The sequence below is a fragment of the Ixodes scapularis genome, unplaced genomic scaffold (genome assembly GCF_016920785.2).
Source record: "Ixodes scapularis isolate PalLabHiFi unplaced genomic scaffold, ASM1692078v2 PGA_scaffold13__105_contigs__length_92229423, whole genome shotgun sequence".
Classification (NCBI taxonomy): domain Eukaryota; kingdom Metazoa; phylum Arthropoda; class Arachnida; order Ixodida; family Ixodidae; genus Ixodes; species Ixodes scapularis.
In genome coordinates this window covers 84187958-84210606 of record NW_024609839.1, presented here as the reverse complement: position 1 = coordinate 84210606, position 22649 = coordinate 84187958, and the positions used below count along the sequence as shown (strand labels likewise).

Below are 22649 nucleotides of genomic sequence, written 5' to 3'. Positions count from 1 at the left end.
CACTTGCCCTCCCAAGGGATGTCGCCACTCTAGAAAGATGCACTTGGCAAGCCGTCTTAAGTGGAATTAATCCCGCTTTCATCAATGAAAATAACAGCACTGTCACACTGTCAACTTTGACAGTGTTGGTTTAAACAGGCACTAAAGTGCTTTTTGAGATCATCATTTTATTGTCATAACATACAACCTCTAATCATGCTAAAAAGAAAGAAATTACATTCATGCGTGGCCAATTTGTGTATCAAAGCATTTATAAAAGTTCCGCTCGTTCATGCAGCCACCAATCGCTCACGAGTGGCTGACGCGCGCCGTCCGTCGTTTGACCATATTCAGCAAGGTGCGTTGGTGACATCTGTCGTTTTGTGCCGACGGCAAGTGTCGGGAACTTTGATAACTTTTTTGATATGCAAATTGGCAGCGCATGAATGTAACTTCGGGCTTTTTAGAATACTTCTCCTAGATTGAGTTATGACCATAGAATGAAGATCTCAGAAAGCACTTTAGCACACCTTTAAGGATCCGATTAATTCCGAGCTTCTGCCATGCTTTTTACGTACGCCATCAAACTTGTCGTTTGCAACTGATGATGAGTCGCCAGAATCACAACTTGTGACATCACTAAGAGGATGTCACCGAAAGAGGGCGTCATCAAAACCTCTCGGATGCTAACAGGTAGTCACATGACTTCCCGGTCACATGGCTCGATTTTCAGGAACTGACCTCCCAATTACAGACCTTCAACCCCATGGCGCTCAAGTGCAAGAGTTCCCAGCATAACATGAAAGCCCCTTTGCACAACAGTGTCGTGCAACCCACAATTGGGCGGCTCCTTTTACGGCTACGCAATTGCAATGAATGACATTTTGGTCTTAGAACTAGAGGTATGCCGTAGACATTCCAGTGTTTATTTGTAAAAAAAGAATTGGCGGATGTTTTCATTGTTTATTCATTTTGAACTCCTTATCTGGGGACTTCCTTGAGCAAAAAATATTGACAAAGTGGGAACCTTTTTTTCCTCATTTTGCCAATATTTTTTGGAACCACACATACCTTGTCAAACTTTCTTTTGTGCCGCCATCTATGCATTGGTTTCTAAAGCAAAATTATTTCCGATGTTTGGGAATAGATGGCGCTTCCTCCCGTGCAATAAAAAGGGAAAGTGATTAAAGACGCGGCCCTCAAGCTGCAGTCAAAATTGCCATGCGTCTAAAGGCGTGTTCACCAGTAAGGCGTTAAGGTATTGGTGCATTTCGGTGACCTCCTTGACCGAACGCTAACTAAGATGATTATCGGTGAAAAAAAAAATAGTGCAAAGTTACCGTAGGCACTTCAAGAGGGGAGGGTTTCAACAAAAATAGCCCAACTGTAGCAAAAATTTGTTAAAGTTGGTGTCTTTTAATTTGAACCGATTTTGCATTTTTGACACAGACGCTTATCAATGTTAAAAGATTTGTTTTTTTACTTCTTGACAAAGACAGGTGTTTATCGACGTTTGTCGGTCCCAACCGGAAAGTCTACGGCCTACCCATAGGTCCCTTCACTTCATAGTCATGCAGTGAATCATTACGAGCACCTCCTCAGGCAGCGGCTTCCAACAACGCAGACAACGGAGCCCAAGCTCACCGATCCGGAAGTCGATGTAGCCTTCGCCCCCCGAGAGGACGAGCATGCACTTGGGTCCGGATCCGTCTGCTCCCAGAGAGACGTCTGGCTTCTTTTCCGGGCTGCCCTTCAGGCCGGAAGAGATGATGCCACCTGTGCCTGCAATTGACACTCCAAAGATTGAGTGCTGTTCCAGGCCTCCCACGTATGGTGCCAACTGTGTGTGCTGGTAGGCATAGCGCTACTATCACAGGTGCTATCGATGAGAACATGAGCTGAAACAGTCTTTCACGCTTCCTTGGCGCACCTGCCAGTTTCTGAGAGAGGTGTGGTCCGAATTAGGAATGAAAAGCGAAGTTGAGGTCCCAACCTTTGAAACTGTTCGACAAACTGAGAGAAAATAAAGTTTGCTGGGATCGCAGACGCAAAAATAAAGGCCGGATCTGGTGTTTGGGCTCACACTGTCGCAGGGATACCTAATTACTACGCCTCCAATAACCTTAGCCAAAAGAGAAGTCCCTGCATAATGGCAAAAAATACATTAGAGTAAAAACTTTCAGCATTTCCACTCTGGGGAAGAAGGAAGACCAGCGAAGCTGTACTATGGTGGGAATGAAATAATGGCCGGCTGCAAGTGGGCAAGGCAGAGTGGAAACGCTCGAAAGGTTGCCGCCATCACTCATAGATGGCGGTAGCTGTCCAGAGTTTAGCGTTATCATTTGTTTGTTGACGGACACGATACTGGGGAAACTAGCCCTTAACAGCTCCGCTGTAGTTCGTGGGATACGTTTCGTTTTGATATGTTTACGATACGAACTGCAGCTACCACCTCCCAAAAAGACTCCACACTTTTGGATACAAAACACGAAACGAGCAGGAGACACGACCAACAACTGCGTACGAAATTCCCACAAAGTCCCCCTTGCGCAAAACCCTCACCAGGAACGGCAACAAAGAACTTGACGGCGTCTCGGTGTCCGTGAAAGGAGAGCTGCGCCTGCGCCATGGAGCAGTAGGGCACGAAGCTGCCAGTGGTGATGTTCTCCCTGCTGTCGCTGTACACCCTCACCACGCCGCCGGGCATTTTGATGCCGCCACCCACGCCGCCGGTGCTCGTGGAAGCGGAAGACGCCGCCATGGTCTGCTTGTTGCCTGCTGTAACACGCACGAGACACAAAACCCAAAAGACTCGCAAACCTTCCCTGGAGTCCCATTTTGGTCACCGCGAGAGCATGAGCAAGATCTAATTCGCCTCTTGCGGAGCGTATAAATTGAGCTACAAGAAATATCTTCAAAATACAATTATGAGATCGAAGCGTCGACAGAGAAACAACAGATTGCACACTTAGCCTAAACGAGCGATACTTTACTTCTGCTGCAACTAAGCTGCGGCTTCATAGCAATTTTCCTGGCTAGCATGCTCAGTGCTCTTTCTTACTGAATAATCCAGATAAGTATTACTTACACGATATGTAAGCTAGGTTGGGCATTAAATGATGCCCAATATTTCGGGAATGTTTAATATTCTGGCCAAATGAAAGGACTCACTTTCTGAGAGGGGCACGGAGATGATGACTCCATTCCCGGTTCCCATCCAGAGTCGGTTGCAAGAGATGAGCAGTGCCGTGATGCGCACAAATGAGAAACCTAGCTTCCCGGCACCTGAAATGCATTGAAAAGAGATTTGCAACATTTTCTCATCTACCTCAGTGTCGACCATACACTACCGAGTCGCTGCTTCGTGGGTTGTCCCAAACGGTCCAGAAAACTTCTCTAACATTTTATTTTAATGAGAAGAGCTGCCTAGAACCATGACATTTGTACTACTGACAAAAATAGTTCCTCCGGATATCTTATAGTTAATTCTCCGGGTACCAAAACATGCCGGTTTGCAGCCTAAGCCATCTTATGACAACATAACAAGGTGCAAAAAGTAAAGGAGGCAATGAGATTTTCTAAAAAGCTGCAAGTGGCAGAGATAGCATGTTTTTCTAGCTTCCTTCCAGGTTGTAAAGATTTGAATACTACAATTATTGCACTCCAACTGAAATCGAATGCAAAGTAATCTCTTGCCCAGTATATTTAATGTCAACTACGTATTTTGAGCTGCATTGTTAAGGCTAGTGTTGCTTTTCCAGTATTTCAACCCTGTCAAAACCAGTAGTGCTCTGGGATGCGACAGAAAATAGTTGACATTGAATATATAGTACTCCATTTGGCGCATTCCCCTAGTCTAGCAGTCCCATAGAAGACTGTTCAACTTGATCGGCACTCACCCAACATCTTGGAGACGTAGGGCTCTATGTCGATGTCCTGGAGGTGCTGGTAGGTGTGGACGTTGTACAGCCGTAGCGTGCTGTCCAGCCGTATCGTCACCCAGACGCCGTCGCCCACCCACGCCATCTGGCGGATCTGGCTCTCCTTCCGGGGGTGGGCGTCAAACGAATGCTGTTGCCCCCCGAAAGAATAAGACCATCTGCACCCCTCAAAATGTTCTTTCAGTCTTCAAGCCCTAGCCAAAAAGACCTATAACTAGTCTGATTCGAAACCATAAAGGCCCGTTCACACTCTTGCGACCGAGTACGACTGAGAGAGACGAGATCTCTTACAACTTCTTAAATGTTTTTAGAATGAGGGAACATACTGACATTGTGGCGCCATCTATGCGGTGACCCTGGAACTGCATTTCACAAGAGCGAAGGTTTTGCGGGATTTTCGAGGTCAAATGTGCGTAATACCCATAGAAAGGCTCGTTTATAACATTGTCAAAGGTTTTTCGAGCCAAGAAAGAAAGGATAATTCTCGAGAAATAAAAAAAATATGCCGGACCGCCGAGTTTACACTGCTTCCCAATAGATGGTGCCAGTGTGTTTTCTGGTTTAACAAGTTTTAAGGAACCCAGGTTTAAGAGGTCGCAAGAGTGTGAACGGGCCTTAATTAGATACAGGACATACTGAGGTTCTGAAAGGTCTTAGAAATGAGTGCCACTCTTTGACGAATTGAGAAATGATAAAGCTCGTAGAGACCACAGACGCAGAAAAAGTCCGGACAGGGGGTACTTTCACAGGGTTACTGACCTCAACGGTAAGGGTCTTTGGGTTCACGACGTGAATCCGGTTCCGGTACCCGCACCAGACCTTGGTGTGCGCCACGGTCAGGCACCGGATCGAGTGGTGTGGCTTTCCAAGGTCCAGCAGATGGTAATTCTTTAGGTCCCACTGGCCGTCTGAACATGGTGACATCCACAACCAAGTTGTACGGCAGCCATGCAACGGGCTCAATGAAAAAACTTAAATGTTGAAGCTTTGGTTTGCGCCACAGATTTGGGGCATCGAGCACATGTGCATTGTCACGGCGCTCGTCGGTTTTGTGCGTTTGCCATCACCGGCTAAACCAATGTCACGCGGGAAAAAGTGTGGGATCACGCCGCATTCACTGCGCCAGATTGGTTTAGCAGGTGATAGCAAATGCACTAAGGTGACGAGCACTGCGACGACGCACTTTTGGCGCTGCTTGACCTCCTCCGTTCGATTGCAGCGTTGGCTGCGGTCGAACTGTGAAGCAAAGTATAGTTTGGTTCAGCACCTAAACCGTTCCTAAATAATGCGGATACAATATATTATAAAAAATATGTGGCAACATAAACTTTTCCACCTCGAAAAGCAAACGAGCATTTTTCCAAGCTGGACGATAACTAGGTCGCGTGCTTTCCACGTATTGAAAAAAATTGGTTTGCTTTCTATGTTTATACAGCCCTGATGGAGATGCGCCTCAACGGGTAATCAGTCTCTTAGCTGTAAATGAGAAAATTAGCCAGTGCAGTACAACCGCTAACCTAGGGTTTTTAACATGCATCACGCAGTAGTGATCACATGAACGCGTGCCGGTACGCAACTTATCCAGATCAAAACGGGCGGGGGCGACGGGGATCAAACCCAGGAGGTTCCCAGCACAAGCTTTCGCTTCACGCTCCGAGCTGAGACGCATTAGCCCACTCGGCCACTTCCTCCCCATCCACGTATTGAAGCAATTTTTCACAAATTATTTCGTAGAAAAACAAAAAAAAAAAGCATACATGCAAAGTTTGGAGTACCAACTTGCCCATTAATTTCCCTATCACCTTAATATACTGGACATTCAACGCTTTCAACGCTTGAGCGACCATTTCATTCAACACCAATTAATTTTGTCTATCTATACCTCAGAAGCGTCCCAAAGGGCATACACAATTTGTTCTTAATTAAAGTTGCAGTTTCATCATACAATATATTCTGAGCAAAAGTGATTCAACTAATTTAGACTTGCCTTGTTTTCGATGAAAGATTGCGACTGTCCCATCAGCTAGAGCAGCAAACACGCGCCCCTTGACGTGGCTGCAACAAATCAACCGTCGAAATACACTTTCAATGCAATGTTTAAGTAGATTTCCATCCCACTTTTGAAAGAAAGCAATGCACCATTTGCAGAACAAAAATCTTAAAGCTTTAATAAAATATACTCTTTGTGATGCAGTTCTTTGCTAAGTCGCTTAGTCAACCACCGTGACTTTCTTTTTTTCATCGACAGCTATTTTTTTAAATCTTTATGAACAATGAAGCCCAATAGCCGCCCCAGCTTATTTTGCAAAATATAATATCTAAGGCCCGCTTCAGACGGGGCAACTTTTCCAGCAATTTCGGGGTTGCTGGCGGGTTGTTCCCTAGCTTTCCCTAGATCGACATGAATTGCTGAGATCGGGTCTGGCTCGAACGAGCGAGCAACTCGGAGCAATTCAAAGACGTTTGAAATGGCTGCAGCCAATCAGGGACGCAATATTTTCACGTGACACCCCTGTGGTGGTGATGATGACAGCTATAAACTTGGTTCTGGTTTGAAATGGATTGTTTTTGGAAATAAACCTTTTCAGAAAGATGAGTTAGTATTCTCACAACCATTCAAAGACATAAAAACACCTTTTTAGTGCGTAGCTGTGCGTCTAAATAGTGTAAGAAAACTGAAATTTCATGATGATGATAGCAAGTCGGAGCAATTCGGTTGCTGCGTGTGAACGCGGGCGGCCCGTGTTGCTGGAGTTGCTACGTCAAGTTGCTGGGCGAAATCGCCCAGTCTGAAGCGGGCCTAACAGGCTTCGATGTATCAATAAACAGCGATACTTGTTGGAACTATTCAACAAAACTGGACTGCCAGTATTGTGTGGCAAGTGTGAAAAGAATAATTAAAAGAAATCACCATTCAGGGCGCAACTACCTCAAGAAATACGACCCTTCATTTTTAAAACTTGCTTTTCTTTCTTCTACTGTAGTTCCACAAGTCCCAATTGTTTCTTTTGCTGTTTGTGAACAAGAGTTGTTAGTGCTTAGACCACTCACACTATACTGAGGACTGAGTCACAGAGCGTCACAAAGTCGATGCACACTCTCCACTGGGCCACCGAAGAATGCATGTAGATCCTGCAAAAAAGAAAGCATGCAAATAAAAATACCCTCAAGTGACAAACAATGCCAAATACTAATACTAACATTACAGTTCATAAAAGATATATCGTAAAAACCTCTGTTTCTTGCAAGCTCCCAATTTTCACGAATTGTATAGATTATGAAATTTACGATATCTCAGGAATCAAAATAAATATGCCATAACAAGAAAAATTTTATGTTAACCAATACTCACACACTTCAAAGGGGTAGGGAAACGAAATGACGTGACCGCGAGCTCTCTACCTCTTGCTTTAAAGTCGGCCAGCGAAAAGCGCAATCCATATCGCACTCGTGACGTCAATAGTTCCTGCACTGCCAAGGGTATTGTAGTTGCGAGTGTTGCCGCTTGGTGGCGTTAATGCGTGACAATCTCGCCTAGCAGTAAAATCCGAAGACTGTGCGCCCTAGCTTGCCTGTAATGTCGTTTGCGGCCATGCCGGTATTTTATGTGCCACGAGCGTTTGGTTCAACGTGTTGGTTTCAGACCGCAGCAGTAGCTCGAGGGGTCCACTATGTAGAAATGACCTTTAGTACCCAGCAATTGTGACACCCGCAAGCTGTGGGAGCCATATTTGAGAGCGCTACGGGGGGGGGGGGGGGAGTGCTATGATTGGTTTGGCAGAGGTACCCGCATCCTCAGATCAAGCCCCTACCTAACGTCTGCAAAGAACGGCGATCTTGATGGTGTGGAATGCACGTTGCAGAAGCACTATAGGGAGTGTTCACTGGCGGCCATAGCTGTGTGCGCGATTGCTGAGCGCGTGCTGACGGAGAGTTTCCACAGTTCTTTTGCAACGTGCATTCCGCACCATCAAGAGTGCCGGTCTTAGCAGCCTATTGATGTGAGCTCGTTCTGAGCATGCGCTCTAAACAGCGCCCACAAATATGCCGTCCAGTGAATACTCCCTATACAACGCAGTAAACACGTTAGCGTTCTCTGCTATGTCACATTCAGGACTAAGTAGCTCCACGAGCGACCCATAATGTCGCAAAGTGGTGCTGCTCCTAAGGAACTCATGATGCGACAGCCTTCCAACGGAGCTTCACAGACCGCCACGAGACGCAATTTTGAAATCTGTTAACATGTTTTAAGATTAGTTTTCTTGACTTTCCTGCCGGCAGCCCAGAAACACTAGTCTAGGCTAGTGTTTCTAGGCTGCCAGCACATATACTAGACCACTTCTAAACAAAGAAATAAGTGCAAAAGTTTTGTTTCTGTACCCCTTTAAAGGTTGTAGGTATGTCAAACACACTCGATTCACAAAAATAAAACATGCTTACTGCCAGACGTCAGGGATCAGATGTAACAACTGGAAATCAACACTTATCTGGCTATCACTGTATTGTGTTCTGCTGTGACATATCACAGTACATAATTTGTCATTTTCATGAGCATCTTTTCCAAACACCGTTTCCTGTCCACTGCAGCCAATCAACGTGCAGAGTTTACTCGTCCTCGTTCTTGCACACGGACATTCAACCCCCTATTCCCCAAGTACACTGCCCAACACTGTTAGTGCAAACACGACATCGACACATTTTTTGTGTTTTACTCGAACAGAGTATTGAGGGGCACTGAACTTTACTGCTTAGGTTACTGCCCTGAGTGAGGGCTTTCCATCACACTAGTAGCTTTTATGGCAGCCATTAAATTTTAGGAGAAAATGATAAAAATCCAGCTATCTTTTGTTTGCACTAACAGGGCTGTGCTGCGACCATGCTTCATTTCGAAGGTACTAATGAGAATAGCGAAGAGAAGACACTGACGTTCCGTTCTGTGATCCCAGCCACATGGTTGGCAACACGCTGGACATCTTCTCCAGCTGGTCGTAGGCTAGATGGTTGTCGGTTGGCAACTCCGAGATGCCGTCCTTGACAATGTCTGGCGGTGCCCCTTCTTTGAGCAGCACCCACGGCCTCCGAATCGGCTCCTTCTTTTCCCGCGCTGGGCCTCCCTCGTTGGCACCATTGCCCTCCAGCTCTTCAATGGCTGCCAACGGTTACAGAAAGTGATTGGCTACACGGAACTCGGCTCACAGGGTGGGCTATATGTTGAGTTGCCACTTTGACGGGACCACACAGACCAGTCCCCTAATGTATTGCGCTAGGATTCACTGTGGAGGTGCCCGTGAATGGTGCAGTTGTTGTTCGAAATGATGAAACTATAATGCCACACAAATAAACAAACAAAAAAACTTTTTTTTTTTTTTTTATTGTGAATGAATGTTCAGCTACTAAGTCTTTTTTTGCAAAATCATCTAATAGCATTGTTTTGTGGGCCATTGTAACACTTATTATGACAGAGAGACAAATAAAAGACAAAGAAAATCAAATTGGCTTCCATTTTATCTCCTTCATTTTGCAAAAATAAATGCCACAGTAACCCAGCATGTCACTCGATGGTTTCCACTTTCAAGCAAGCTAAACTAAAAATAAAAATTGTGACCAAGTGAGCTTGTGAATTGTGACCAAGCTCACTTGGTCACAATTCACAAGCTGGTGTAAATTGAACGTAACAAAAACTCCGAGACTGCAGGTAAACAATGACACATCATGACCACGTAATGTGACCTCAGGCCACACAACACCAAATTCCAATAAAAAACCACATCAAGTGCTGTTGCACTCTCACAGCATTTCATGCAATGCCTGAGCCCGGTGACTGTTAAGGGACACCCTGGCGACATCAAACAGAGGTATTTCAGACTAGCCCCACAGAGACAGCATGACAGAATCCATTCTCCTCACCTTCAACCGCTTCCGCAATCGCAGCAGCCGGGCCTTCGCCTCCTGAAGCGAGAAAAGTCTTCTCCTTATGTCACCACTCGAAAACGGGCCTCTAAACTATAATTCCACTTCTGGAGGTTCAAAAAGAGCATAAAACAAAATTCTGGAGTTTCATTAAATAGACGGTTAGAATGGAACCCCAATGTTCTAAACAATACAATGCAACTGATCTATGACAAACTTCAAAAGCTTAGCAAGCTTTTTCTATTACATAAACAGTTTAACGAGACTAGACCAACATTTATAATTTATACAACGCGAGACTTCCCCGAATTTCGATGCCATCTCTGCACACAATTGCTATAATAGTGGTTGGAGTGAAGTGGGGTCGTTACAAGTGGGCTGAGCTCTTCGCAGAACATGCGTTAACAAAAAAAGTGTAAACTTTATGGTAAATTGCTAGGCAATTGTCTCGCACACATGAAATGTTCTAGCATCGCCAACGTTTAGTGGTACTACGAGTTTCCAGATGCCAAACGCCTACGTTCACGGCGCTCTTCATCAGATAGTTTAACACGCACCATGTGCACATTTGATAGTTGCTCCTAGAATGGAGCGATACTACTGCTAATCGGGCTGATAAAGCTAGCGATCGTCCAGAGCCTTCCATACTTTCTAGCTCCTTTCCCTCAGTGTGCACAGGTGATCGTGTTAACCAATCAGCGTCGAGCATCTCACTCCTCTCCCACCCGTCAACCAATCAGTGTCGAGCCTCGCAGCCACGCTTTCATCTGGGCTTCACGAACTACCGAACACCTAGCCAAAGAATGTTTCACATTAAAAAAACAAAACAACTAAAGCACAAAAAAGAGACAGACAACCCAGTACATTTATGTTCTCCCTCTGCTGAGGTAATGAAAGCACCGGAGCAAAAGAAGTGGCACATGCAAGGGGAAAAACGAGAAAACGGCTCACGCTCGTCTGGAGGTGATGAGGGTCCGCTCCCTACGGCGCACTTGACAAAGGTGAGCTTTCCGACCCCGAGGTTTGCGTCCTGGTCTTTGGCATCGCTTGACTGAGCGTCCGCGTCCTTCGAGGACGATTTCTCCCGCTGGGCGGGGGGTTGCTTGGGCTTCTGCGTGACCTCTTCGCCCGTCCCGAGCCTGCTGAACTCTTCATCAACCGGATAGTCCGTCTCTTTCGCACCTGCATCAACGTTCAGCTCGTAGTCAGCAGTGGTCATGTGTTGCGGCGATGGAAGGCACGCCTCAGTAGGCGATATACATAATTTTCTGCAGAGATACTGTAACTGTAAACACCTTGTTTTTACAGGCTCGACACTTAGCTAATTTTGTGAAATGCAGCTTTCGGGAATATTATGCGAGCACAAAATTTCCCGATGAAAGCAGTATGCTCTATTAAATCGGTAGCCTGGGGTGATACTACACTCGCATGACAAGTTTTTCGCAATCATTTTCGGGTTGTGCGATTCGCGAAAATCAAGGTTCGCACAAAAATGAGGCGGTTTACAGTTTTTGAGAGAATTTCAACTGGCTGTTATGACCAAAGTTTTGAAGCTCCTGCGATAGTCACCTGAATATATTTTTACTACAACTTGTTTCTTACACGGGAGATCTTTTAATCAACGAAAGGCTCCGAGACACTGTCATCTTATTCTTCTGGGGAAGATATTAAACGTGTCACCCCTGCTCGATGAAATCATGTTCACGGAGCAGTACTAAAATAGGGGCCAGGCTTTCCTCGAAACCACCAAACCTTTTATTCTACAAACTGGCTCGGAAGGACTTGCCTGGTACGGAGGCGATACAGAGCAGGTGGGACGGGCAGACGTGGAAGGAGTCGAGGATGTCCGCCGGATTGTTGGCATCCACCACGGACACCTCGCTGCTCGTGTGCGTCGAGGTGCAGATCCAGACCAGGGAAGAGAGGTGCTGGGCCATCTCCTCTTGTTCCCTACGATGGGCCTCTTGCTCCTGCAAAGTGATTAGCGTCGCAGCAACGCCATGCAAACGCCCCAGTTACCGTATTCTCTGAACCAGGGATTCTTAAACTTTGTCAAACTGGATTATGATCAATAAACAGCACGAAGGACAGGCAAGGACAGGAACAGAAAGACTGGACTTGACAGAATTAATCATTTGGAAAGTTGGTATGTATTCATCTTGAAACCGCACAACCAGACACTGACGAAGTGAGAACAAACAAAACGAATGCCGGCTATCAGGCGGTTGATAGTCGGCATTCGTTTTGTCCAGTCTCTCACATCGTCCCGAGGCTAGTCGTGCTGTTTCAAGACCGAGACTGGAATAGCGCTACTCCCACTCCTTCCATCTCTTCTCTCGTAAGTGCGCTGAAACGCCAGTTGTGAGTTAGCGCTGGTATCTCATCTCCATGTTCTTGTCCCCGTCTGTCCTTCGTGCTTTTTGTCACAATGCGTATCCAGTTAGCCCACCTTAATCTTTCAATCCTGTTCTCAAACTGGGCTCCTAGGAACCCAGGGCTTCCCCAAAGTACCCTCGTGGGTTCCTTGAACTTCAAAATCTTCATGGCCGTTCCGGCCTCTTAGCCGTATTGTCCCATCCTGGCCCCTTGGCCGTTCTGGCTCTTTAGCAGATTTGAGCCACCCATTGGTGCGTAACTATGGGCCAAACACTTCCACTAACCTACATTATTGTTTAAAGTGCACGTAAGCTTCTGCATCGCTCTACCGCATCGTTTGTTGCGACTTTAAGACCACTCTGGCCGTACCGGTGGGCTAGGACGCTGACACGCCAGGGGGAGGCGCGTTTGAGGCACCCAACAGAAGCGTTCTCCAAACCCTGGGTGGCAGAGCGTCCCCTCACCTTGAGCTCGCGGTCGAGCCGGTCGATGTCGTTGGAGGGAGACGGCAGGTTGGGATCGGGACCCTGCTCCTTGTAGAAGATGCTGGCCCCCACAATGGTGCCTCCGTCCCTGGTCCGGCCCCCCGTCAGGTTCACCCCGGCCGCACACCACACCTGAGATCCCCCGCAGAGCCCGGGTCAGAAGCGGGTGGAGAACAACGCAACGTGCCATATTTTCTGGACAGTAGTCAGCTAACTATGCATGTTTAAAAGTTAAAATTTTACGCTGTGCAGACTGTCTACAGGTGCAGGCTACGCAACCATTTGGTTCCTTTTTCGAGCTCGTTCGTTGTGACGTGACGGATTTTGTGAATTACAGGTTTCATATTACTGATTGTAAAAGCTTGGTCGGCTGGGCAAGTTGGTAATTGACATTCCTATTAAAAATAGTGCAAAAAAGACGGGACAAAAAATGAAGCACACAAGACAAGCTCTAACTGGCAACTAAAGTTTATTGAATGCTTCCAACTTTGCTATTGCCGTGCACGCACGCAATCTCGTCTAAACAAAAACACGGCATACCGCCAAATCAACAAGGCGTACTGCCAGTTAGCGCTTGTCCTGTGTACTTCTTTGTTTTTTGTCCCGTTGTTTTTGCGCTATTTTTATATCAATATATTAATGATTATTTCTGATCACACAAGCTTCTCTGTATACTAATACTAAAGAGCATTTGTTTCGAGGTGCGATGGGTCAGATAATTTTTTTATGTGCAGAATAGGTATAGACTATGCACCGGTTGTAGATTATCTAAAGAAAAAAAAAAAAAAAAAAAACATTTCTAGCGGAATTTTGCTTTTGCGGCCCATTTATTTATGTTGTTTATTTATTCATTTCGGTACCCTCGAGGACCTGAAGGCATTATGAAGGGGAGGGGAAAAAACCAAAACAAATATGAGACATCAACAAGTCTAGTACAAAAATGCAGTAAAAACATGGGCGGTCAAGGACTAACAAAAATGAATGGTTATCGCAATTTTAAATGAATCGACTGATGATATAGACACTAAAGATGCGGGAAGGCAGTTTCATTCAGATAACATTTTAGGAATGAACACTAAGTGTGGACGAGTGGTGATTTTTAATTTTCTTTTTTCGGCTTCGTCTTTATATCCGATTTGCTCACAAAGACCGGCGAGCGAACCTGCCGCCACAGTTTTCAGTTCCAGCCACTAGGTGTCGTCAATTTCGCCGGAGTCGCCAACAGTCCCTAAATTATGCTTCTACCCAACTCGAAGTCGGGTGAGCATAGCGAGGTCGGGAGAGCATAGCGAAGTTGAATGCGCCTCACCTTCATGGGTGACCGGCTGTCCTGAAGTGGCCTGCAGAAGACGGGGACTGGAACAGGCACGTGCGAAGGCGCCCCTCGTGGGCCCACCCCAAGCTGACTGCCACCGCCGCTGCCGCTGGGAGGCAGGTCCAGCTTCACGGGGGTGGTCTTGGTTGGAAGACTCCAGCCGTAGGCCTGGACCCTCCCGTCGTCTTTGCGCACGTGCGCCCGCACCTGCTTGTACTGCTCGCGGCGCTCGCGGGCCCGTTGGGCTTGTAGTCGCTCCGACGCGCTGCAAGGAACGTGCACCCGAAAGGGCGAGGACGTCTTCTTCCAACGGGTTCCAGCAACGATGTGTAGTGGAACGATGAGGTGAAACGATAGTGTCGAAGAGCAAGAGCAGTAACCTACCCCTAAATACAGCAGTGACCTGCCTGGAACCCCAGATCTTAGATGCTAACGCGACAGCACACCCACATTCACTGGTTCCCTAACCACTTTTGGCACTCCTCCCGCTACAGAAAGAAGCTGGCATGCTGGCTTCGTTAATAAAAAAAACATTGCATAAGAGTAAACGAAGCGAGAGAATGAAGCAACAAAAGGAAGGACACGCAAGTAAAAGATTAGGACACAACCCTAGCTGAACTTATTACTTTAGCAAAAGTTGTAAAATGAAGCAGCCTATGCGGAGCGCAAGTTCATCTGCTACTTGCACAGGGGTTGCGATGATGCCACAACGTCAAGCTTTCATTGGCTGATTGAAACAAATAGTGGCATCTAGCATTGAGGTCTACCCACTATCCTTCCAATCAAAGCCAATCAGATCTCGACGTTGTTCCGACGTCACCGCAACCCCTGCACAAGAAGCAGATGACTTGCTCTCCACATAAACGTGCAGTCGACCGAGTCATACTAAGCCAGGCATCTTAAGATCCATCAAAGAGCCGCGGAAAATCCAAGCCGAGACAAGACGGTGCAGCCCCGGAACTCACAGGTCGCTGTCCAGGAAGTCAAACCCCCGGTGCTTTTCCCCGAGCCTTTTCTTGCGCATGGATTCTAGGGCCGGGCTAAGCCTTGTTGAGGGGGCGCTGTAACGCACATTGACTGTAGAGATGGGCTTCTGCTGCGGCTTGTCTGCCGTGCTGAACAGGTTGCTGAAGCTGGAGAAACGGCAGGTTGTGCGTTAGTTGTGCTCTAGAGGTGTGATAACGACGATAGTGCAATCCCGATAAAATGAATGAAATGGGAGTCCGAAATATGCCCACAATATTTATGAATGAACTAAGAGTCAGAAATGTGAATGTGACATGAATAAACTAAGAGTCAGAAATGTGACTGTAGCATTTATGAATAAACTAAGAGTTAAAAATGGGACTGTGGCACAAATTAAATGATTCAGAATGGTGACTGCAATTTTTATGAATGAACTAAAGAGTCAGAAATGTGACTGTGACATTTGAATGAACTGAGAGTCAGAAACATGACTGTGATGTTTCTCTGACATAAACTACATTGAAACTGCTTAATGTCACTGCGCCGAACAAAATATCCCCGAACTGCAGACTTGCACTGAGCTACGCCGTTGTCCACAACAAGAAAATGAAACGCAGCTTGCACGTCTAAGCCTTCAAAAAACCAAGTTTGTTGCAGCCACCATTAACTCCTAAAGAGTAGCCAATAAGTGTACTAGGTTCAAACGTTTACTGTGCAACAATTGCCACAAACCGTCAGTTGGAAAACACAACTTTTGCCTAACTGCACTGTTAGTGATATGCAGAACGGGCATTTTGCAACAGTGACTCATTAGCTAGATTACAATAGACTGATCCTTAGAACACTGCAAAAGCCTACGCTAAGGTTGGGAACAGTTTCAAGCAAGCGATTCATAAGAAATATAGATGACGTCATAAATAATGCATAGGTTGCACATAGTCATGCAAACACTAAAATTTCATTTTAAACCTGTAACAAATGCCTTTTCCAAATTTACAAAATACTGTTCAGTTTTTTGTTTTCTGAGGCACAATTAAATCGGTCAGCAAACAAGTAATTGGTAGTGAGGCATGCAAAAACCACAAAATTCCAAAGCTGGTAGGCGATAGCGGTGCAGAAAAACACAAAACACATAACCAGGAAAGCATGCTTCCTCAATATTGGTGTCCTTAGCTATTTTATTTTGATTTACGCTAGGCAGTACTCACTTTGTGCTTCAAGTGTGCGAATGCGTGAGAAAGGAGAGAAAAACAAAATCTAGATGCCAAGACTCGTTGGAATAAAAGCATGGGACTCCCTGCAATGTTTTCTTTTCCCCCAACCCTATGCTAACAATATGTGCTTAAAAAACACTGTAGCAGAAGCATGCCATAAACACGCCTGCTGCTGACAAACATACTGCTCATTAGGCATACCATGCAAGTTTGAATACATAACTTTTTTTGTTGTTGTAATTCATTCTTAAACAAGTAGAACACCCGGACTAATCTAGAAACACTTGAGCTAGCTTGTAACACCCCAGCAACATCTAGGCAGTCTGCAAATTACCCAAACAACATACCTGTTACAAACAGTTTGCAAAAATTTTTATTTTCCTTCACTGCAAAAATGAACTATGCAGCAATGAACGCCCAGCCGCTGCCCAAAGGTAGTGCTACTGGCACAAACAAGATGCCAATGTTTTGGAGCTTGCCGTTATCTCGTTCTAAAGCTATAAGCAATTTTCTCAATTTTCAATGGGAAACTGAGGCCTGTTTTTGGTAGCCGACGTCATTCACCCCCATGGATTTGTGAACTTAGCCAGCTGTCATTTTCTCAGCGAAAGTTCCGGAAAAATGCTCGTAACTTTCGAATCAGATAACAGTAAGCTCCGAAACTCTGGGATCTGGTATGGACCGCTAGCGCGACATTTGGATAGAGACTGGGCATTCGGCGACAAGTTTAATTTTGCCATTAAAAAACACCATACTTTTTTTTTTTTTCGCGAACACTTTACATTTTTAATTAAGTTTCCAGATTTTAAGCGAACTAGATCCACCGAACTAGACTGGTTCATTGCTCTGTTCTTGGCAGGCTTGCACAAGAAGTTAACATAAGGTGCCCCAATGCGATGGAAGAAAGAAACAGAACAGAAAGGAAGCGGGGCAAGTCAAGAGTGCAGAATCACTGGCAGAGCCAAAAGAGAAAACCTTTTTCCAAAAGCTCACATTTTCCAGATGGAGGAACGGTTCTTCTTGGAATCCATGGTGGGGTCGGTCCGCGATGCCTTGATCATGCCAGTCCACCGGATCGCCTCCTGCAGCTCCATGTAGCGCTCCTTGTACTGGTTACGCTCCATCAGTACACGAGCCATCTCGACGCGGGTGAACCGCTTGCGCTGGGCCATCGGAACGTCTTCCTGCTGGAAGGCGAAAAACAAATGCAAGATGAGAGCTATGTAAACGAGTTTGCAGAAGAAAAAAATGATTTAGTTCAAACTCGACTTGAAACGTATGATGACAACAGAGAATGGCGTTTTCGTCAAGCAAAAAGACGAACCTCAACAGTGGCCAGGCGCCTGAACCTTGGGTGAATGGCATAAATCAACTCGCTTACTTTTTGCCCTTCAATAACAAAGTATCTGCCACATCGTCAAATGCTGCCCAATCTATACTGTGGTAGTTTTATTGCCAAATCACATTCCTGTGGAAGCAAACTGGAATTTCGGGGCGTCACGTTGAGAGTGACGCGTGCCACAGCAACGTCTGATGCATTTCTCATAATACGCAAACCAGCAATGACGGTTTGATCGATTCATTGATATAGAGCTGCTAATTTTTGGAAGCAGAACATACTTTCAGGTCATTGCAGGACAGGAATACAGTCAAATGTGCATGTGATCTTCCTTGACCAATAATAAGTTACCAATACATAATTTCAAATACTTCCAAATGCTTACCAACTTCAGAATGTATATCTAGAGAAAAAAGTTGCAGCATATTACATGAAGGAGAGCAGTCAGCGTGCCGAAACGTGCCAAGTCGTAACGCGTCGAGCCGGAACGCGTCGTGTCAAAACATGTCGGGCTGAAACGCACAGGCCTGAAATGCGTCAATCTGAAACACGCCAAGTCGAAACACATAGAGCTGAAATGCATCAGGTCGAAACGGGTTGGGCCGAAACGTATTGCTCTGAAGCACGCCGGGCTGAGACACGTCGAGCTAAAATGCATCAAGCTGAAACCTATCAGGCCAAAACGTGTTGTGCCAAGACATGCTGGGCCGAAACGCGCTAACCCATTTTGCGTCGGACCGGAACGCATTGTGTCAAAACATGTCGGGCTGAAACGCATCGGCCTGAAACGCGTCAATCTGAAACACGCCGAGCCAAAACACATAGAGCTGCAACGCGTTGGGCCAAAACGTGTTGCTCTGAAGCACGCTGGGCTGAGACACGTCGAGCCGAAATGCAACAGGCTGAAACCTATCAGGCCAAAATGCGTCATGCCCAGACATGCTGGGTCGAAACGTGTTAAGCCGAAATGCGTTGGGCCGACACACGTCGGACCGTTACCTCATCATCCGACTTGGCAGCCTTCATCTTCTCCAGCTCCTCCCTGACCTTCTTCATCTCCTCCTCCATCTCGTGGATCTTCTGCTTTTGGGCGTCCCTGATGTGCTCCAGCGCCTTCAGCTCCCCCTGTAGAATCTCCTTCTCACTGCGCAGCGAGAAACGAAGAGAGGAGGATAGCCTCACGGACACCTCAGCTTCCCGCACACGTGCCTTTTGGAAGGACACAAACTCCAGATGCGACGGTTACGACGGTAGTACAAGAATCAGGGCCGGTTCACACATTTGCGCCGCAGTGCAACCGACCGCGCTACAACACTTTGCACTCCGCAGCGACAAGTTGTGCAGAGTTGAAATGAAGTGGTGCCGGTTCACAAACAGCACTTGAACACTCAGGTCCTAAACTAAAAAAAGGTGTGGCAGCGCCTGCAGCATCTAATCTATACACAAAATACGAGAAATGGTCACCAATTTATAACGGTCAAGAAATTATTTCAAGCTCATGATTAAAAATGATACGTAATAAAATTAGGAAATACGCTCAGAACGGAAGTAGGCCAATGCGCCTTGACAGATGGCATCATTTCGTCATGAGTGGTCGTAAAAGATTAGGTCACACTCAAAACGCCAATGTGCGAGCCAGCCTTCTAAGTGAGAGGATTCAACAATCTGTCACAAGGGAGTCCGCATGAGAGTCAACATTTTTTTGTAAAACCTCCGCGACGGTACCGCAGCTCAACTAAACATTCAACGAAGAAAAAAACAAAAAATAGTTTATGCTTGATTTGTTTACTCAGACGGGAGTATGACCCAGAAATATAATGAAGTTTGTGAAAATTATGCAACGTGTATACCGTAAGACCCCGAGCAAGCGCCCACTAAAAATTTGAAGATAATCACGTAAAACTGGGGGATGGGTGCTCATTGTGGAATGGGCAGGCGCTCAATATTTTACGGCAGTCATTGATAGAGAGAGAGCATGGCAGGGCGTGTCCTTCAAACGACTGGCCCCCAGCACGCGCTCCATGCTTCCTGCCATGCTTCGGCTGCATACACAAGCTCGAGGTGCACGAGACGTTGAAGCATTGTCAAAGGCAGAAAGCTTGCACAGGAGGCGGGACAACCGGAGCGTCTTCCTGCCATCCTCACCTTGCCAGTTACTACAGCACGCAGAAACTTATTTACTATGTAACCCATTTAGGATCCCTTACAGACTATGCGTCAGATGATGGGTATTGGCACACTTTAGGCACTGCAACATGCAACCCAAAACCATGCATATTCCTAGCCATAAACACAACTTTCCAACAGCCCACAAAGTGCGGTGGTGCAAAACACATTGTAGCGTAGACCAACGGTCAAACATAGTGTAGCAGGGCCTTTCCTCTTGTGACCCCGGAAAAAAGGTTAAGGAACGGAATGATCGATGCCGTACCGTCCAAATTTGTATTTTGCAAAAAGAGAATCCGCTTCTAGGCACAACCTTTTCGAGCAAAAGCGGGATTGCCCGAAAGATGCTACGGTAAAATATGAAGCAAGTGCTCACTCAGAAGTCTGAGATAATCACGAAAAAATAGGAACGGGGCTTGAGAGAAGAAACGCAGAAGGCGCACATAATAGGATATGCCCTTGTTTGATCCAACAGAAGGGTACGTGAGCAGTAAAAGGGTCTGGTGGAATCGCTTATCTACAAAACACCCGCGCCGCCCTCGTCAGGCATGTTTCGCGGCGGTGCTCTTGCGTCAAGCTTTGCCACTTTGCAACGAAGCATGCGCATCAAGCTTCATCGCTTCGCATAAACGCATGTGCATAAAGCTTTACAGTAATGCACCAGCTTCTTGGAGAAGCAGCTGACATGAAGGAGGAGCACCTCGTTAGCTCAGAAGTTTGTTGGGGCAGACACTTGATATGTCCTTAACCTACAACTTCAAATGTTTCAAAAGTAGGTGCGGAGATGCTTATTGCGACATGAGCACATGCTCAATATTTTACAGTAGGTAGTGCCGCTGCAGCACCAATCCCTATGTAGACTTGTGGTTGGTACAAGTCCCGTCCGCTTGCGGAAGAAATGGAGGAAGTTTCTGCGATGCGACAGTGGATGAAGCGCCGAAGGCCAGTGCCCATGAATTCCCCACGCATGCAGGCGACAGTGGCACGCGGGAGGCAAGCCACCAATGAGACCAGGGGAGGAGGAGGCTACTCACCTGGTGAGGAGGTCAACCCTGGCGATTAGGTCATCTTTAACAATGTTTAGCGCATTCCTAGAAGCAGAAACAATTAGGTGGTGTTAAAAATGAGGCAGGCTTCACCCCAAGGTCAGCAAGCGTGAGGGGGAAAGGTCAAAAAGGGGAATGGTTAGTCGGTCCGGAAGACGGCGTCCTGTAGGCTGCTGCAATTGGTCGCTTCCACCTCGGGGAAACAAGGGCCACACCGTCCCATTCCTTCCAATTTGTGCACTTTCGCGCTTACTTTTACGTGCGCAGCATTTTTGGGGATAGCTCTCAGGGCCTGTGTGTCCGTGGCACGCAGCCTCGATGGTGAACGTCGTGGCATCAGTGTGGCATCGTCGGTGTTTTATAAAGATTCACCGTGATGTCGCATCACATGGTCATTTGATGTAAGGTCATGTGCCACACGCTCCCCTGATGATCACATGATGTCATGTGACATTATTCCATCACATGACACTGATATTATGGTGTCATGTGCTCACGTAAGACCGTGAGGTAACAGAGGATCTGTAACTCCCACGCATTTAAAACTTCTCTCACGACAAATACTGCCCGCCAGCTCGGGGTACCCCCATAACAGAAGCGTCCCTTCTGCACGTAGACACACTATTTAACAGGAAAACCGACGAGTAGTATTAAATTCACTGACTCGTGGGTAGCGCACTCATCATTAAAAGGCAATTAATTTTTTTTTTTTTTTGCAAGCTGTTGCACATTGTAGTTCTTGAGGTGAAAACGACCGTAGCTATGCTCCAACAAGTAATCCCGCAGAGCATACTTCAAACCGATCGCTGCATTTGAAGAAAGGAGACTAGTATAAATGATAAAAATAAAGAGTATTCTTTTGCCTTGAAACATTGTTTTCTGTGAGACGTGTACAGCTCTCCACTTTTTTAATAGTATCACGGGAGCTTTTATCAGTGGGTTAGTCAGCGCCGTATGAAGGAGCAATGTTGTGATATGAGCGAGAATAGGCGTGTGGACACAAAGAACGTTCATGCGAGCGTCGTCCGCTAGGCTCTGCTGCTGGCTGCACACTGCTCCAGCGGCGGTTAGCTCTACCAACAGATACAGAGCAGGGGTTGTGTGCAAATAGCAGAAGAGCCTAGAAGATGACACTCACACAAAACATTTTTGCACGCACACACTTATTCTTGCTCATATCACCACAGTGAGACGGGATATCATTAAGAAGTTGTAGAGCTGTACACACAAGAAACATAATGTTCAGTGCCTTCACAGGGCGGATCACATTTTTGCACCAGAAAAGTTTACGAAAGTTCCATCATTTGGTATGATCCTTCCGTGTGTATGGAACGATTGCTCGACGTGTGCTTCGAAGAGAAGTACACTGTGCAGGCGCCTTCGTTAGAGCGTAGCTATCGACATCCCTCTACAAAAACTCCTATGCCATAAACCGTGCATGCCAGCCTTGCCACCAAGCAGATGATGACAAAAACATGATTTAAGAGAAGCTTACTTTGTGGCAAGCAGTTCGATGTTCTCCATGATAATGTTCTCCACTTCTTTGCCCATGCCTGCAATGCAACGTGCAAATTGTAATTATCACTTCGGTCAGCCATGTTTAGAGGAAATGTGACAATATTTGGATGGCAAAGCGAAATAAGCCAAGGAGAGCAAAGCAGAAAGCCCAAGCTAAATAGAAAAAGGCTGTTGATTTTTTTGTGCTAGAGGAGTTACGTAGGAAAGCCTCGAAGCATTGCGTACAGCTAGGCAATGCTCGTCATGAGGCGCATGCTTGCCTGAGCACTTTCACCAATTCAATTCGGTGGAACCTATACTTACAGTTGCCCATCTTTCACAACAAAAACCGGTTTTACAAGCCATGAAATTTTTAAATTGTCTTACTGAACTATTATGCAACTTCCCCAACTGG

At 46.2% G+C, this 22649-nt stretch overlaps 1 protein-coding gene across 13 annotated transcripts in view; it reads right to left on the bottom strand.

Moving 5' to 3' along the window:
* Window positions 1-22649, bottom strand: part of LOC8044067 (C-Jun-amino-terminal kinase-interacting protein 4) — a 37459-nt gene that overhangs the window by 3724 nt on the left and 11086 nt on the right. For 10 of the 13 annotated variants that reach the window (XM_029978987.2, XM_040218716.2, XM_040503957.1 and 7 more), the window contains 18 exons: window positions 22233-22290; window positions 20726-20782; window positions 18525-18669; window positions 17180-17373; window positions 14972-15139; window positions 14001-14271; window positions 12671-12823; window positions 11617-11800; window positions 10782-11012; window positions 9828-9869; window positions 8847-9069; window positions 6972-7052; window positions 5908-5975; window positions 4680-4828; window positions 3879-4050; window positions 3151-3264; window positions 2542-2757; window positions 1624-1761 (listed from right to left, as the gene is read on the bottom strand). In XM_029978987.2, the coding sequence (XP_029834847.2) occupies window positions 1624-1761; window positions 2542-2757; window positions 3151-3264; window positions 3879-4050; window positions 4680-4828; window positions 5908-5975; window positions 6972-7052; window positions 8847-9069; window positions 9828-9869; window positions 10782-11012; window positions 11617-11800; window positions 12671-12823; window positions 14001-14271; window positions 14972-15139; window positions 17180-17373; window positions 18525-18669; window positions 20726-20782; window positions 22233-22290 (2664 nt within the window). The remainder of the gene's footprint in view (window positions 1-1623; window positions 1762-2541; window positions 2758-3150; window positions 3265-3878; window positions 4051-4679; window positions 4829-5907; window positions 5976-6971; window positions 7053-8846; window positions 9070-9827; window positions 9870-10781; window positions 11013-11616; window positions 11801-12670; window positions 12824-14000; window positions 14272-14971; window positions 15140-17179; window positions 17374-18524; window positions 18670-20725; window positions 20783-22232; window positions 22291-22649) is intronic. The other 3 variants (XM_029978977.4, XM_029978979.4, XM_040503960.2) reach the window with 1 other exon arrangement.